Source organism: Chiloscyllium plagiosum, unplaced genomic scaffold (genome assembly GCF_037043375.1).
Source record: "Chiloscyllium plagiosum isolate Xiang-an unplaced genomic scaffold, Cpla_swu_hap1 HiC_scaffold_2, whole genome shotgun sequence".
Lineage (NCBI taxonomy): Eukaryota > Metazoa > Chordata > Chondrichthyes > Orectolobiformes > Hemiscylliidae > Chiloscyllium > Chiloscyllium plagiosum.
The window spans coordinates 6827299-6840286 of record NW_028270140.1 but is presented as its reverse complement, the minus strand read 5'-3'; the positions used below and the strand labels follow the sequence as shown (position 1 = coordinate 6840286).

At 39.8% G+C, this 12988-nt stretch overlaps 1 protein-coding gene across 2 annotated transcripts in view; it reads left to right on the top strand.

Annotated features, from left to right (window-relative positions):
- LOC122564134 (spermatogenesis-associated protein 6) overlaps positions 1 to 12988 on the top strand; it is a 90587-nt gene that overhangs the window by 24787 nt on the left and 52812 nt on the right. For both annotated transcript variants that reach the window (XM_087994512.1, XM_043718754.2), the window contains exons 4-5: positions 6497 to 6548; positions 11971 to 12012. In XM_087994512.1, coding sequence (XP_087850638.1) covers positions 6497 to 6548; positions 11971 to 12012 — 94 coding nt within the window. The remainder of the gene's footprint in view (positions 1 to 6496; positions 6549 to 11970; positions 12013 to 12988) is intronic.

The following is a 12988-nucleotide window of genomic DNA, read 5'->3' as shown; positions in this document are numbered from 1 at the left end:
AAGAAGGGCTTATGCCCGAAACGTCGATTCTCCTGTTCCCTGGATGTTCCTGACCTGCTGCGCTTTTCCAGCAACACATTTTCAGCTCTGATCTCCAGCATCTGCAGACCTCACTTTCTCCTCTGCTTTAAAGCTATCTTGTAATCTTAATACATGCCTCTGCTATTCCCTATGATGTTGCAAATAATCCCTGGAACTATGTTAAAGAAGCCACTGATAGAGAATACTTGATAATGGGTATGTTTGCACACAATCCCATCATGCAACATACCGTACAAAATGCTTATATATGTGCTCGTCTATATGAGCATGCTCTCATGAAGAGTTCCTCCAAAAGATCCTGATAGTGGTATACTATGTTTGTATTAAGAGTTGGTAATACCCAGTGAACCTTAGCTTAAACAACACCTCTCTTCCCCTTCTTTAAGTCCTCTGGTGAGTGAATCACAGAATACATTCTGCTATACCTATCCTGTGAGAGCATTCACATATTCGTATTTGTGAAACATTGTAGAGGGAAAAAGTGTAAAAAGCTTCTCCAAGCTGGTGAAATCAATATACAAAGTTTCTAAAATTCTTCATGGTCATAAAATCCTAAATCCTACCCTAATCAGATGATCTTCCTAGTTGGTACCTGTTATGTATCACCATTTAAAAGAGAGGTAAAGACAAAATCAGAAGTCCTTAATCTAATGATTTCATTGACTCTCACTCTGACAATTGAAACCATGAAGATGTAGACAGAATTGTGGGAAAGTTCATCCATGATAAGTGAACTCTGGCCAGGGGTGCAGGGGTAAACTGATCTTACTAAAAGCACAATACGAATGTAAAACTTCCCTCTGCCCTTTTATTTAATAAAATCTCTTTGGCGTTTCCCAATTGTTCATTCACCATAGAATTTCATGTTCTCTGATTCGCACTGTCCTACTAGAAGTTCATTTCTAAAAATAAGAATGACCCTTCTAAGAAATGACTTGGCCTTCTCAAACTGGAAACTTAAGGCCCATTTTTGCAGTAGCTTTTTAGTTAAACAAAGGTTATTCAGAAATTTCCCAGAGAGTTTTCTTCAAAGTTGATTGAATTAAAGTCATGCAATTCTTCTCTGCTACCACCAGATACCACTAACGTGCTTTATAAACTCAGCAGTGTATAATTTATAGTGATGTCCAATACTGTTCCTTTGTTATAAAAGGGCTTAAATTATAATGTGTTCTGAATGGGATTGAAATTGGGTATAATAAAACTACAGAAATTAAAATTGTTGGGTAATCACCTTTTGATGATTTTTCTCTTAAACTGACTCAAAATAATGCAGGAGAAGAATATCAGTCAGGACATAAACTGCTGTGTATGTGTAACTGAAAGAAAGGTCCATTGTGTGAGCTTGTTGCATTAATGTGGAATAACAATAAGAACTCCAGACTTACATAATCAGTTTAACATAGTAAAACATCCAAAGGTGATTTGTGTTTTAATATCAGACCCACAAAGGAGCAGAATGAAAATTATAGGAAATGTTCAAGTTTGCAGTCATAGTGAGATTTTTAAAAGGAATGTTCCAAGGGTGGGATTGATGTTGTAAGAAGGACAGTTTAGGGAAATACGTTGCACACTTTTGGTCTCTTTTTTTTAACTATGCCAATTTACTCATATTTTCCCATCTGAAATTATAGTTATGTTAATCAACTTGTTTTGAACATGTTCCGACACACCTTTGGGGCAGGTATATCTGAAGGTTTATGTTTGGATTTGATTGTGTTCCAAGCTCAGCTTGACTTTGAAGGTTGTTATTATTGCCTAGCATTTATCAATACAAGTCAAGTCTACAAAAGAGCATCCGAGCATGCACTTTTTTTAATGACCTGCATGGGCTTCTTTGAAACCCATGTTTGAAGTCCCATAAATGTTCTCAGTCTTTCCATGGAAAACATTTTCACTACTTCTGCTGCACCAGTCCCATTTTGGTGCTGTCCAGATTGTGCGTTGCATACTTGTTAGTGTCTTTTTATATTGCTGATGCACTTTTGTCATATAGCTGCCACTGTTACCAAGTGCACTGCAATCAGACAGCTATAGAAGACAGAGGGTAGTGCTGCAAGTCCATGACTAATGGTATTCTACAGGGATTTGTACTGGGACCTCTGCTGTTTGTGATATATATAAATGACTTAGATGAAAATGCAAATGGGTGGGTTAGCAAGTTTGCGGATGATACAAAAATTGGTAGAATTGTGGATAGTGAAGAAGATTGTCTGAGGGTACAGCAGAATATAGATCAGTTGCAGATACGGGTGAAGAAATGACAAGTGGCATTTAAGGGTGCGGTGCTGCATTTTGGAGATCAAATGTTAAAGAAAAGTGTACAGTTAATGACAGGACCCTGACCAGCATTGGTATACGGAGAGATCCTCGGGTTCAAGACAATAGTTCCCTGAAAGTAGCCATGTAAGTAGATAGGGAGGTAAAAAACACATGGCATGCTTGCCTTTATTGGTCAGGGAATTGACTACAGAATCAGGATGCCATGTTGCAGCTATATAAGATTTTAGTGAGGCCACACTTAAAGTATTGCATTCATTTCTGGTCACCACATTACGGCTTTGGAGAGTGCGCAGAAGAGGTTTACCAGGATGCTGCCTGGATTAGAGGGCATAAACTATAAGGAGAGGCTAGAAAAGCTCTGGTTATTTTCTCTGGAGCAGCGAAGGCTGAGGGGAGACTTGATGGAAGTCTATAAACCTATGAGATGCCTAGATAGGGTTTATGATCAGATCTTTTTCCCAGAGTGCATTTAAGGTGAGAAGGGGAAAGTTCAAAGGAGATGTTAGGGGCACATTTTTTTTGCACTCTGGTAGGAGTCTGGAATGTTTTGCCATGGTGGTGGTGGTGGAGGCAGGTACAATAAGGGCATTTAAGGGACCTCTAGATAAGCAATGAAAATGCAGGAAATGGAGGGATATGGACCAAGGGCAGGCAGAAAGGATTAATTTAATTTGGTGTCAGGTTTGGCACAACATTGTGGGCTGAAGGGCCTGTTCCTGTGCTGTACAATTGTGTTCTGAGTTACATAATATAAGAATTTGGCTGAATGGAAAGGTGATGCAGAAACTGAAAGCTGGATGTTCTAAAAGTTGAATGGGTATAAGGAACAATGCATGGAGAAGGCTTAGCTGAATAGAGTGGGGTCTAGGAGGAACTGCTTAAAGCACAGGATGTTGTTGACTTAACAAATGTCTGCATGTTTCCTGACTCTAAGTCATTAAAGCATTTTTCACATTGCATTCAGTACTAGCTCCCTGCTGGTAACCACTAAACTATCTCCAAGCATTACCTTCTTAGAGCCACAAGTTCTTCGTCCTCGTGCTGGAGTGATAAATGCCCCTCCTGTTCCTGACTGTACATAGCAATAATACCAATGACGCATCAATGATTCTGAATTCTACCCTCCTTCCAAGATTATCATTGATCCTGAAAACATATTTGTGTACTGTGCATTATAAAGATGTGCAGATTTTACATGTGAAACCCAGCAGTCAAAATGAATTGGAACAGTTCAGTTGAGATTGAAGATTCCATTGATTATAATCTGTGCAATTCCCCCAACCAACACCACATCCAATGCGGAAACCATCTCCAGAAGAGTATCAAGGCCAAGTTTATTTGTAACATACATAAATAAACCTAGTAGCAAAGCACCTTCAAATGTTGTGGTTTCCTTCTCTCAATACACAACTTGTATATAGGAAAGAGAAATAATGTATAAGGCACAACTATTTTAAGAAGCCTCCAACAATCCGATTGGTGCATACTGAGTTACCTAAAACATAATGCTATTTAATGTTTTATCTTCTAGAAAACTATTCAGTGACTTATGAAAGCTATTTCATAATTATATTGTAGTTTTAGCTGTTCATGATGTTAATGTGGGTGGTTGGGGTAGGGCAGGGTGACCAAAAAACAACACCCCCACAGGCTCAATCCAGAGAGATTCCGTTAAGAGAGGGAAGAGATTAAGTTCACAATGGACTGACATTATTGAACCAAGTCATAGTAGTTGGAGTCCTCCTAGCCTGATGGTGCTAAAACCGGATCGGACGCAAAGATCTTGGATTGATTACCACAAAGTCAGCGTGGTAATAAATGGAGACTCCTATTCTGAGACCAGAGGACTGCCTAGAACAAGGAGGACATACACAATTTGTCATAAAATTGTCTTGCTAAAATTATTTTGGCAAGTCCCATTGACACAGTTAAAGGAATATTGACTTTTGTAACACCAGATGGATTTATCAGTGCAAAGTCATGCCATTTGGAGTTTAAAAAATATGTGCCAGCAACATTTCAAGATTAACCAATAAATTCATTAAAGTGTTATGGACTGTGTTTGCATTGATAAGTTGGTTGTTTTTTTGCCAAGTCTGGGAAGAACATTTACACTACCAGACTGAACTCTTGGCGACAAAAACACCAGGTTAATTATAAATCTGGCTGAAAGTGAACTTATCAAGCAAAGGTGACTTATTTGGGCCATTGTGTGGGGGACAAGGCCAAGTAGCACCTCAGGGTGAAAGTATGGGCTCTTTTGAGCCAAGGAAAAGCATGAAATTTTGTGTTGTCTTGGCATGAGTGGATTCTCTGGCAAGATTGTCTAAACTTCAGCACTATCATTGCATCTTTTAATGAATTTGTTGAAGAAAGACAGAACATATGAATAGAGTGCTGAAATGCCTTTGAAAACGTGGACATTGTTTTTGTAACCAAACGGTTTTAGCTGTGCTGAATTCTGCAGAGCCAGTCGAACTAGCTGATGCCAGCAATGTTGGTCTGAAGACTGTTTCACTGACTAAATGTATTGATTGAAAAATAAATGACAGGCCAAAGAAAATGATCACATACCAGCAAAAATATTCTACAGTGGGAAAGGACGCATGGAGTTTGTGATGGCTGTGCATCATCATTTTGAAATATACATCAACATCAAAGAAGAAGAAGCTGTTATTTATACAGACCATAATCCTTGGATTTTCATAGGAAACTTTTAGGGCAAGAATTTATCATTTTTGTTTGAGGTAGCTTCATTCTCCAATTATATGATTTAAAGATTGTTCATCTACCATGAAAAGAAAATGTTATGGCAGATACCTTTGAGAGCACATGGGCAAGACACTGATGTGATGCCAATGAACGTATGATGTAAGTGATAGTGTTTTCATGTCAACATGTCATGTGACATAGGAGTAGTATTAAGGTCATTGTTGATTAACAAAAATGCTTCTTGAAGATGAATTCTTGTTGGGGTGTGGGTGAGTTGATTTTAATTTGTATGGTTTTCTATATACATTTTTAAATAGCATTTATTTTAGAGTTTGGGTTCTGAACTAACGTTATGTGAATGTGGTCTGATCATCCAAAGGGATTTCATAACTAATTTGAGCATTTTTGTAGCCATGATGATTTCTCTTAAAACAGAGAGAGCGACTTACTGAAGAGGACTGGGGTTTAAAGATTCTATGTGAGAACAAGGTAAACAGAGTAATTTATCAGACAGAAGATTTGCATCACAGGTAGACAGGATGGTTAAGAAGGCACTTAGAACATTTGTCTTCATTGCTCAGACCATTGAATATCTGTTATAGGAAAGATATTTTTAAACTGGAAAAGTTTTTAAGAAGAGATTTACCAGGATGTTGCTGAGAATGGAGGGTTTGAGTTATAAAAACAGGTTGGATAGGCTGGAATTTTTTTCACTGGAATGTAGGAGGTTATGGGATGACCTTAAAGATTTATAAAATCGTGAAGCAAAGATAAGGTGAATAGCAAAGGTCTTTTCCCCAAGTTGAGGGAGAAAGTTTTAAGAAGTACACAAGGGGCAACTATTTTATATGGAGAGGTTCATGTGTGGAATGAACTGTGAGAGGAAATGGTGAATGCAGGTACAGTTACCAAATTTGAAAGACACTTGGATGCGTACATGAATAGGAATGGTTTGGAGGGATATGGGTCAAGTGTAGGCGGGTGGGATTAGATTAGTTTGGGAAATGGGTGGTGTGGACCAGCTAGACCGAAGGGCCTATTTCCATGCTGTATGAATCTGTGACACTATCGTGTGCTCACTGTAAAGAAGTGTTTTTGGACCTAGTGGGATTGCATTTCACCATGTGTTTCAAAATCTTTGAATCTGTATAATATGCAAATAGTTTGCTTTTTTTGTATGATATATTTCTGTTTAATTGTAAAAATGGAATCTGCAGCATTGTGTCTCAATGTTTCAGTGAAATACCTCTTCATTGGGGGAGAAAATATCACATATGATCCATCAATCCAGATTTCAGTCAGGGATCTGACCTGTCTAGTAATAACACCAAATGCGATCATAACATGTTACCCGCTGTACCACTGATGTTACTTGGCTTTGTCTGGACCATGTTACTGTATATGAAGGCTTCATATTTTTACAATCGCTTTCTCATACTTAGATTCTTTTTTTTAACAGGTGTTTGGAAGAGATGTTGTTGATCCTGCAGATGTTGCTGCCTTCTTGGAATGTACGTAGAACATCATTAATGATAAACCTATAATTAGTATTTTAATTATTGGATGCAAAAACAAAACATCATTATAATGAATTTGAGAGTTCAAGAATTCACTCCGTTGACTTCTCATATGTTAAAATGTAATACATTTTATGAAAAGTGCTGCCTTGCATTGAATTGAACCACTTTCTTTTAGAAGAAAAGAAATAAACAGAATTAGATTATATAAGATGGAACTGATGCAGCTCAAATTTGATGTGATCATTAGTATTCTTAGCTTTAAGCTGTAAGGCATGGGCTGAGAACTGGCAGATGGAGTTTAATTTAGATAAATTTGAGGTGCTGTATTTTGGAAAGACAAATCAGGGCAGGACTTATACATTTAAAGGTAAGGTCCCAGGGAGCATTGCTGAACCAAGAGGCCTTGAAGTGCATGTTCATAGTTCCTTAAAAGTGGAATCGCAGGTAGATAGGATAATGAAGAAGGCTTTTGGTATGTTTGCCTTTATTGGTCAGTGCATTCACGATAGGAGCTGGGAGGTCATGTTGCAGCTGTATAGAACATTGGTTAGGCCACTTTTGGAATACTGTGTGTAAATCTGGTCTCCCTGCTACAGGAAGGATGTTGTGAAGTTTGAAAGGATTCAGAAAAGACTTTCAAGGATATTGCCAGGGTTGGAGGCTTTGAGCAATAGGCAGAATAGGCTGGGGTTGTTTTCCCTGGAGCGTCGGAGGCTATGAGGTGACCATATAGAGGTATATAAAGTCATGAGGGGCATGGATAGGGTAAATTGACAATGTCTTTTCACTGGGGTGGGAGCTAGAGGGCAGAGGTTTAAGGTGAGAGAGGAAAGATTTAAAAGGGACCTAAGGGGGAACGTTATCACACCAGAGAGTGGTGTGTGTATGGAATGAGCTGCCAGAGGAAATGGTGAAGGATTGTACAATTACAACATTTAAAAGGCTTCTGGATGGGTATGTGAGTCAGCAGGGTTTAGAAGGATATGGGCCAAATAATGGAAAATGGGACGAGATGATGTTAGAATATCTGGTTGGCATGGATGAGTTGGAACAGAGTGTCAATGCTGTAATTCTCTAAGGCTCTATAATTCACTCCAAGACCTTAACCCTTTATAAAACTTCAAACTTTGCTTTAAATTTAATTGTAAGGCCTAAGTTAATGACAATTACAGATATCATTAAGGAACCTATTCAGGTATGTTATGACGCACCTTTGGGGTAGATGGAACTTGAACCCAAGCCTTCTGACTGAGATGCAAGGACACTGCTGCTGGACCACATGAGCCCAATTGCAATTGCAGAAGAGCTTGAGAGAACCCATCTAAAAGCTTTACTAGTCCTGATTAGTTACAAGATCTACTCCAGTTGGAAATATGCTTCACAAGTTTTCCAGTATTTATTATGTTTATCCTAACAAGTACAAAATAAATAAAACTCAATGCTGTGGTTTTGGATTGATGCACTTCAGGATGTTAGTTTGTAACACTGTCAGAAGTGACACCACACCAGATTACAGTTCAACAGCTTTATTTGAAATCGCAAGCTTTCGGAGTGCTGCTCCTTCGTTAGGTGAGCTACACTCCAAGAGCTTGCAATTTCACATACACCTGTTGGACTTGGTGTCTTGTGTGACTTCTGATTTTATTCATCCCAGTCTAAAACCGGCACCTCCACAGATTATAACTGAGTAGAGCTATCTTCTTCTCTTCTGTTGAATGAAGTTCTCCTTCTATCTTCAGTCTTCCTTTCTTATGCAGCATTGCGCATTGTTAAAGCTACACAAAATCGCATTTTATTTGAACTTCTTCTGAGATAACTGAGATATATTGGACAGGATTTCCTGTCAGCTTTGGATTTCGCATGATTGAACCAAATGGGAATGCTAAGCCAATCTTGCTCGCAGCCAGACAGGTGCAATAGAAGCAAAAACAATCTAGTTTCCAAGAACAGTCTTTGATTGGCCATCTCCAAACTTATCAACCAATTGAGGAAGAGCAGCAGAATGCAGATGCAACTGATCCAGTTAGAGAGCTGGCAACTCTGGGAGGAGATAAGGAGTAAACCATAGGAAGGGACAGATCCCAAAGAGAGAAGAGCAGTTGGACAGATAGAGTGGATAAAGAACTAGCTATTAATGGGGACTGTTAGTAACTACAGTGGGTTGTGTGCTATGGCAGACTGTGATAATAAGGATTGGTGTGTGGGGGTGAGGTGGGGACTGGAGAGCTCAAGCCGAACTTGATCTTGAGTCCATAAGGCTGCAGAATCTCCAAGCGGAAAATGAGATGCTGTTCTTCTGGCACTTGCTAAGCTTCTCTGGAGCACTGCAGCAAGCTTGATTTGGGCTAGGGAATGGGATGGTGTGTTGAAGTGGCAAGCAACTGGAAGCTAAGGGTTGCTTTTGCAAACAGAAAGTGAGTTTTCTGTGAAGCAGCCATCTAGTCTATGCTTCTTTCTCTCCATTTTGAGCAGTGAATGCAGTAGACTAGATTGTGTGAAGCGTAGATAAAGTGCTTCTTTACCTGGAAGGTGTGTTTGGCCTCTTGGATACTGAGGATGGACGAAATAAATGGGCAAGTGTTACAACTTCTGCAGTTGCAGTGGAAGGTGCCATTAGGCTGAGGAGGGATGTTGGGAGTGAAGAAAGAATGGATCAGGGTGTTGTGGAAGGAATGGTTCTTGCAGAAGACTGACAAGGGAGAGGAGGGGAATATATTTCTGGTGGTGACATCTCATTCAAAGTGGCAGAAATGGCAGCTAATGATCCTCTAGATGTGGATGCTGGTGGAATGGTAGGTAAGGACAAGGCGGGCCCTATAACTGTTGTGTGAGGGAAGAGAGGGTTTGAGGGCCAAAGTGTGGGGGAGATGGGTCAGAGGGAGGGCCCTGCCAACAACTGTGATAGGGCACAGGACCAACCTGTTCACCATATAATCACCCCACCCCAGAAATAGGAATATAGGAGCAGAACTTGAGATTCAGCCCCTCCAGTTTTATTTTCTGCTATTCAGGAAGATTATGGCTGATCTCTGGTTTAACTCTGTATGCCTGCCTTTGACCTATATCCCTTAATACCTGTGCTTGACAAAAGCTTCTCTGTCTCAAATTAACTATATTTTAACATCATTTGCTATTTGTGGAAAGGAATTCCAAAACTCTTACCCTCCCTCCCAACCTTACGTGTAGAACTGATTCCCAGCATCTAATGGTCTGACTGTAATTCTCAAACTCTGTCACTAGTTCTAGAATCTCCAACCAGTGCATGTTCTAGTTGTGATGAAAGGTCAGTGATGGGATGATAGCAGCTGAGCGTTGCTCCATTTTGTTTTAATTGTGAACCTTGACATATATGTGAAAAGCAGTTCCACTCTGAGTCAAGTTGTGACACTGAAGAGGGAGAAAGTAAATGGTCGTTTCATTGAAGTGACAACATAGGTTTTACATCAAGCATCTGATGGAGATGCCAGGTGCTAACCTTGGTTTATACAGTTCTCTACAATGGCAATGTCACAATTGGAACATGAAGCATTGAGTAGGCAGTGGCACATACCCTGCCAGAGTGCAACAATCATTTGTTCTGTTGCCACACTTAAACTCGGTTCTCTTGAGCTGCTCCCAGATGGTGAACTCTCCAGCCACCACTAACCAAACTACCCTTGTCAGTTAGCCTGGCCTTTTGTTCCCACCCGTATCTTCCCTTCTGGACAGCTTTCAGGAGACTCTGTTTGAAGGCACTGTTAATATATTTTTGATATGGTCCAACCAATACCCTCTGCTGCTGCATAAAATGTATCTGCATTTATATTCCATTCCCATGTCAATAAATGACAACATTCTAGTTGCCTTCCAAATCAATTCAATACCTATGTTTTGTGATTCATGTACCACCAAGCCCAGATTCCTCTTACTGCAGAGTTTGCAGCCTTTCTATTTAAATTCCATACTGCATTTCTGTTCTTCCTGTCTAAGTGGAAACGACTTTCATTCCATTCTTTTCTTTTTGTTTAATACTGTAGAAACTCTTGTTAATCTTTGCTGAGAGTTGCAAAATACTGAAAATGTGTTGCTGGAAAAGCGCAGCAGGTCAGGCAGCATCCAAGCAGCAGGCGAATCGACATTTAGGGCCTGAGCCCTTCTTCAAGAATTTCGGGCTCGTGCCTGAAACATCGATTTTCCTGCTCCTTGGATGCTGCCTGACCTGCTGCGCTTTTCCAGCAACACATGTTCAGCTCTGATCTCCAGCATCTGCAGTCCTCACTTTCTAATGAGAGTTGCAAAATATCAACTTAAATGTCTGCTAGTACATTTTAACAGTCCCACTTTTTTAATCGAACTTCCCAGTTGACTTTAGTCAGCTCTGCATATCCTTATAATTCTGTAAATTAAAGTTTAAAACACAGGACTTCCAATTCTCATCCTCAAATTGAATGCTCAAACTAAAATCAATCATGTATGACAACTGCTGTCGTTCGTTAGTTCTGTCTATTGCACATTTCCCGGTCTAGAAATCTACTGTCTGGTTGGTTCTGTCATTCTGCAGACAAAGTTGAATAGTAACTAATGCACCCATGTCTAGGAACAATGATTTAAGCAGAACTTGAAGTTAGAACTAGTGCCTGCACTATGTGCCACACCAACTTCCTGAAGACATCAACAACTATAAGTAGCAGTGCAAACCACAAAAGGCTTCTACCAATTCAGCAACAACTTGAAGAAATAATGAGGAACTCACTCAAGAGTAATTGAGTTCTTTAAGTAGCACTGGTTGGGGGTAGCTCTTTCTGTTGTTGAATGCATGTTGTACGAGGTTAAGTGAGGATATTAGCTGTAGCATTGTTGTAAATAAAGTGCTGCTGCCAGCAGGATACCAATGTTCCTTGCTGACTAATATCTTAAGCTGGCACCTCTGCATTATTCCAGTGCATGTTCCCAGCAGGGGCATTGCGCTTACTTCCAAATTGGCATCTGGTGTGGTCTGCAGTGGAACTGTGTGCACACCATGGATGCAGAGTGATGCCCACAACACTGATAGTATGAGTGCTATGCAACTGCATTCTGCACACATTAATTTTGACCTCGGTTTTGAATTATTTTAAAATTGAGATGACACTTTGTAGATGCTGTAGAGCAAGGAATGAGGAGGATATTGTTACCAATGAAAACATCCTTCAGTTTAGAAAGGAAACATGCATCAATCTGCCCATTTCAGGATTGTGCTGAAATTGAGTTTTGATATGATAGTAATCCACAGAGTAGTGTCAATCATGTGCTGTACAGAGCATGAATGCAGCTCAAACAGGACAATTGCTTTTATTTGTCCATTTTGTCTTCAAAATGCAAAATTATGTTTCTACAATTTTCAATAGACTGTTTGTTTAGGTACCAAAACTGAGTTTTTGTTATTTTATTTCAGGTGACACTACTAAGTTTGAACTGATGCAGTACAGCCCTTCAGGTATCACCACCATTCTTTATAAGTATTTAATGCAATTTGTTTTAGTCTCTACTTAAATTATGGCAGAAGTGGGACAATCACGGAAGGGGATGGCATTGTGATTAATGTAGAATCAAGAATCATAGAATCCTGACAGTGTGGAAACGGGCCCTTTGGCCCAACAAGTCCCCATTAACCCTCTGAAGAGTATCCCACCCAAAACCATTCCCCATTACTCTACATTTACCCCCCGGACTAATGCATCTAACCTACACATCCCTGAATACTACGGGCAATTTAACATGGCCAATTCACCTAACCTGCACATCTTTGAACTGTGGGAAGAAACCAGAGCACTTGGAGGAAGCCCATGCAGACACTGGGAGAATGTGCAAACTCCACACAAGAATCAAACCTGGTTCCCTGAGGCAGCAGTGCTAACCACTAAGCCACTGTCACGAGATTAGTTCAAATTCTACCACTGCAGATGGTAAAAGTTGAATTCAACAAAAAGCTAGTGGAATGGCAATCATATAACCTCTGTTGATTGCCCTAAAACTCCAGCTGATTCATTACTGTTCTTTCGAAAAGGAAATCTGCTGTCTTGACATGGTCTGGTCTACATGTGACTCCAAGCCATTTTGGATGGGCAATAAATATCAGTGATTCTCGCATCCTGTGAACAGACTTTATAAAGATCATTTTACCATGTTGTCCATGAATGGCTGTATTTGTTAGAAAAACAGAAATTGCTTAAAAAACAGCTCAGCAGGTCGGACAGCATCTGTGGAGAGAAATCAGAATTAACATGTCAAATCCAGTGACCCTTTTTCAGAACTGTTACTCTTCTTCGAACCCATTTCTGAAGAAAGCTCAATGAACTTGAAATGTTCATTCTCCTTTCATTCCATGGATGCTGCCAGACCTGAGTTTTTTCCAGCTGTTTGTTTTCGTTTCAGATTTCCTACATTCAGGTTTTTTTTTGTTCTTGGCTGTA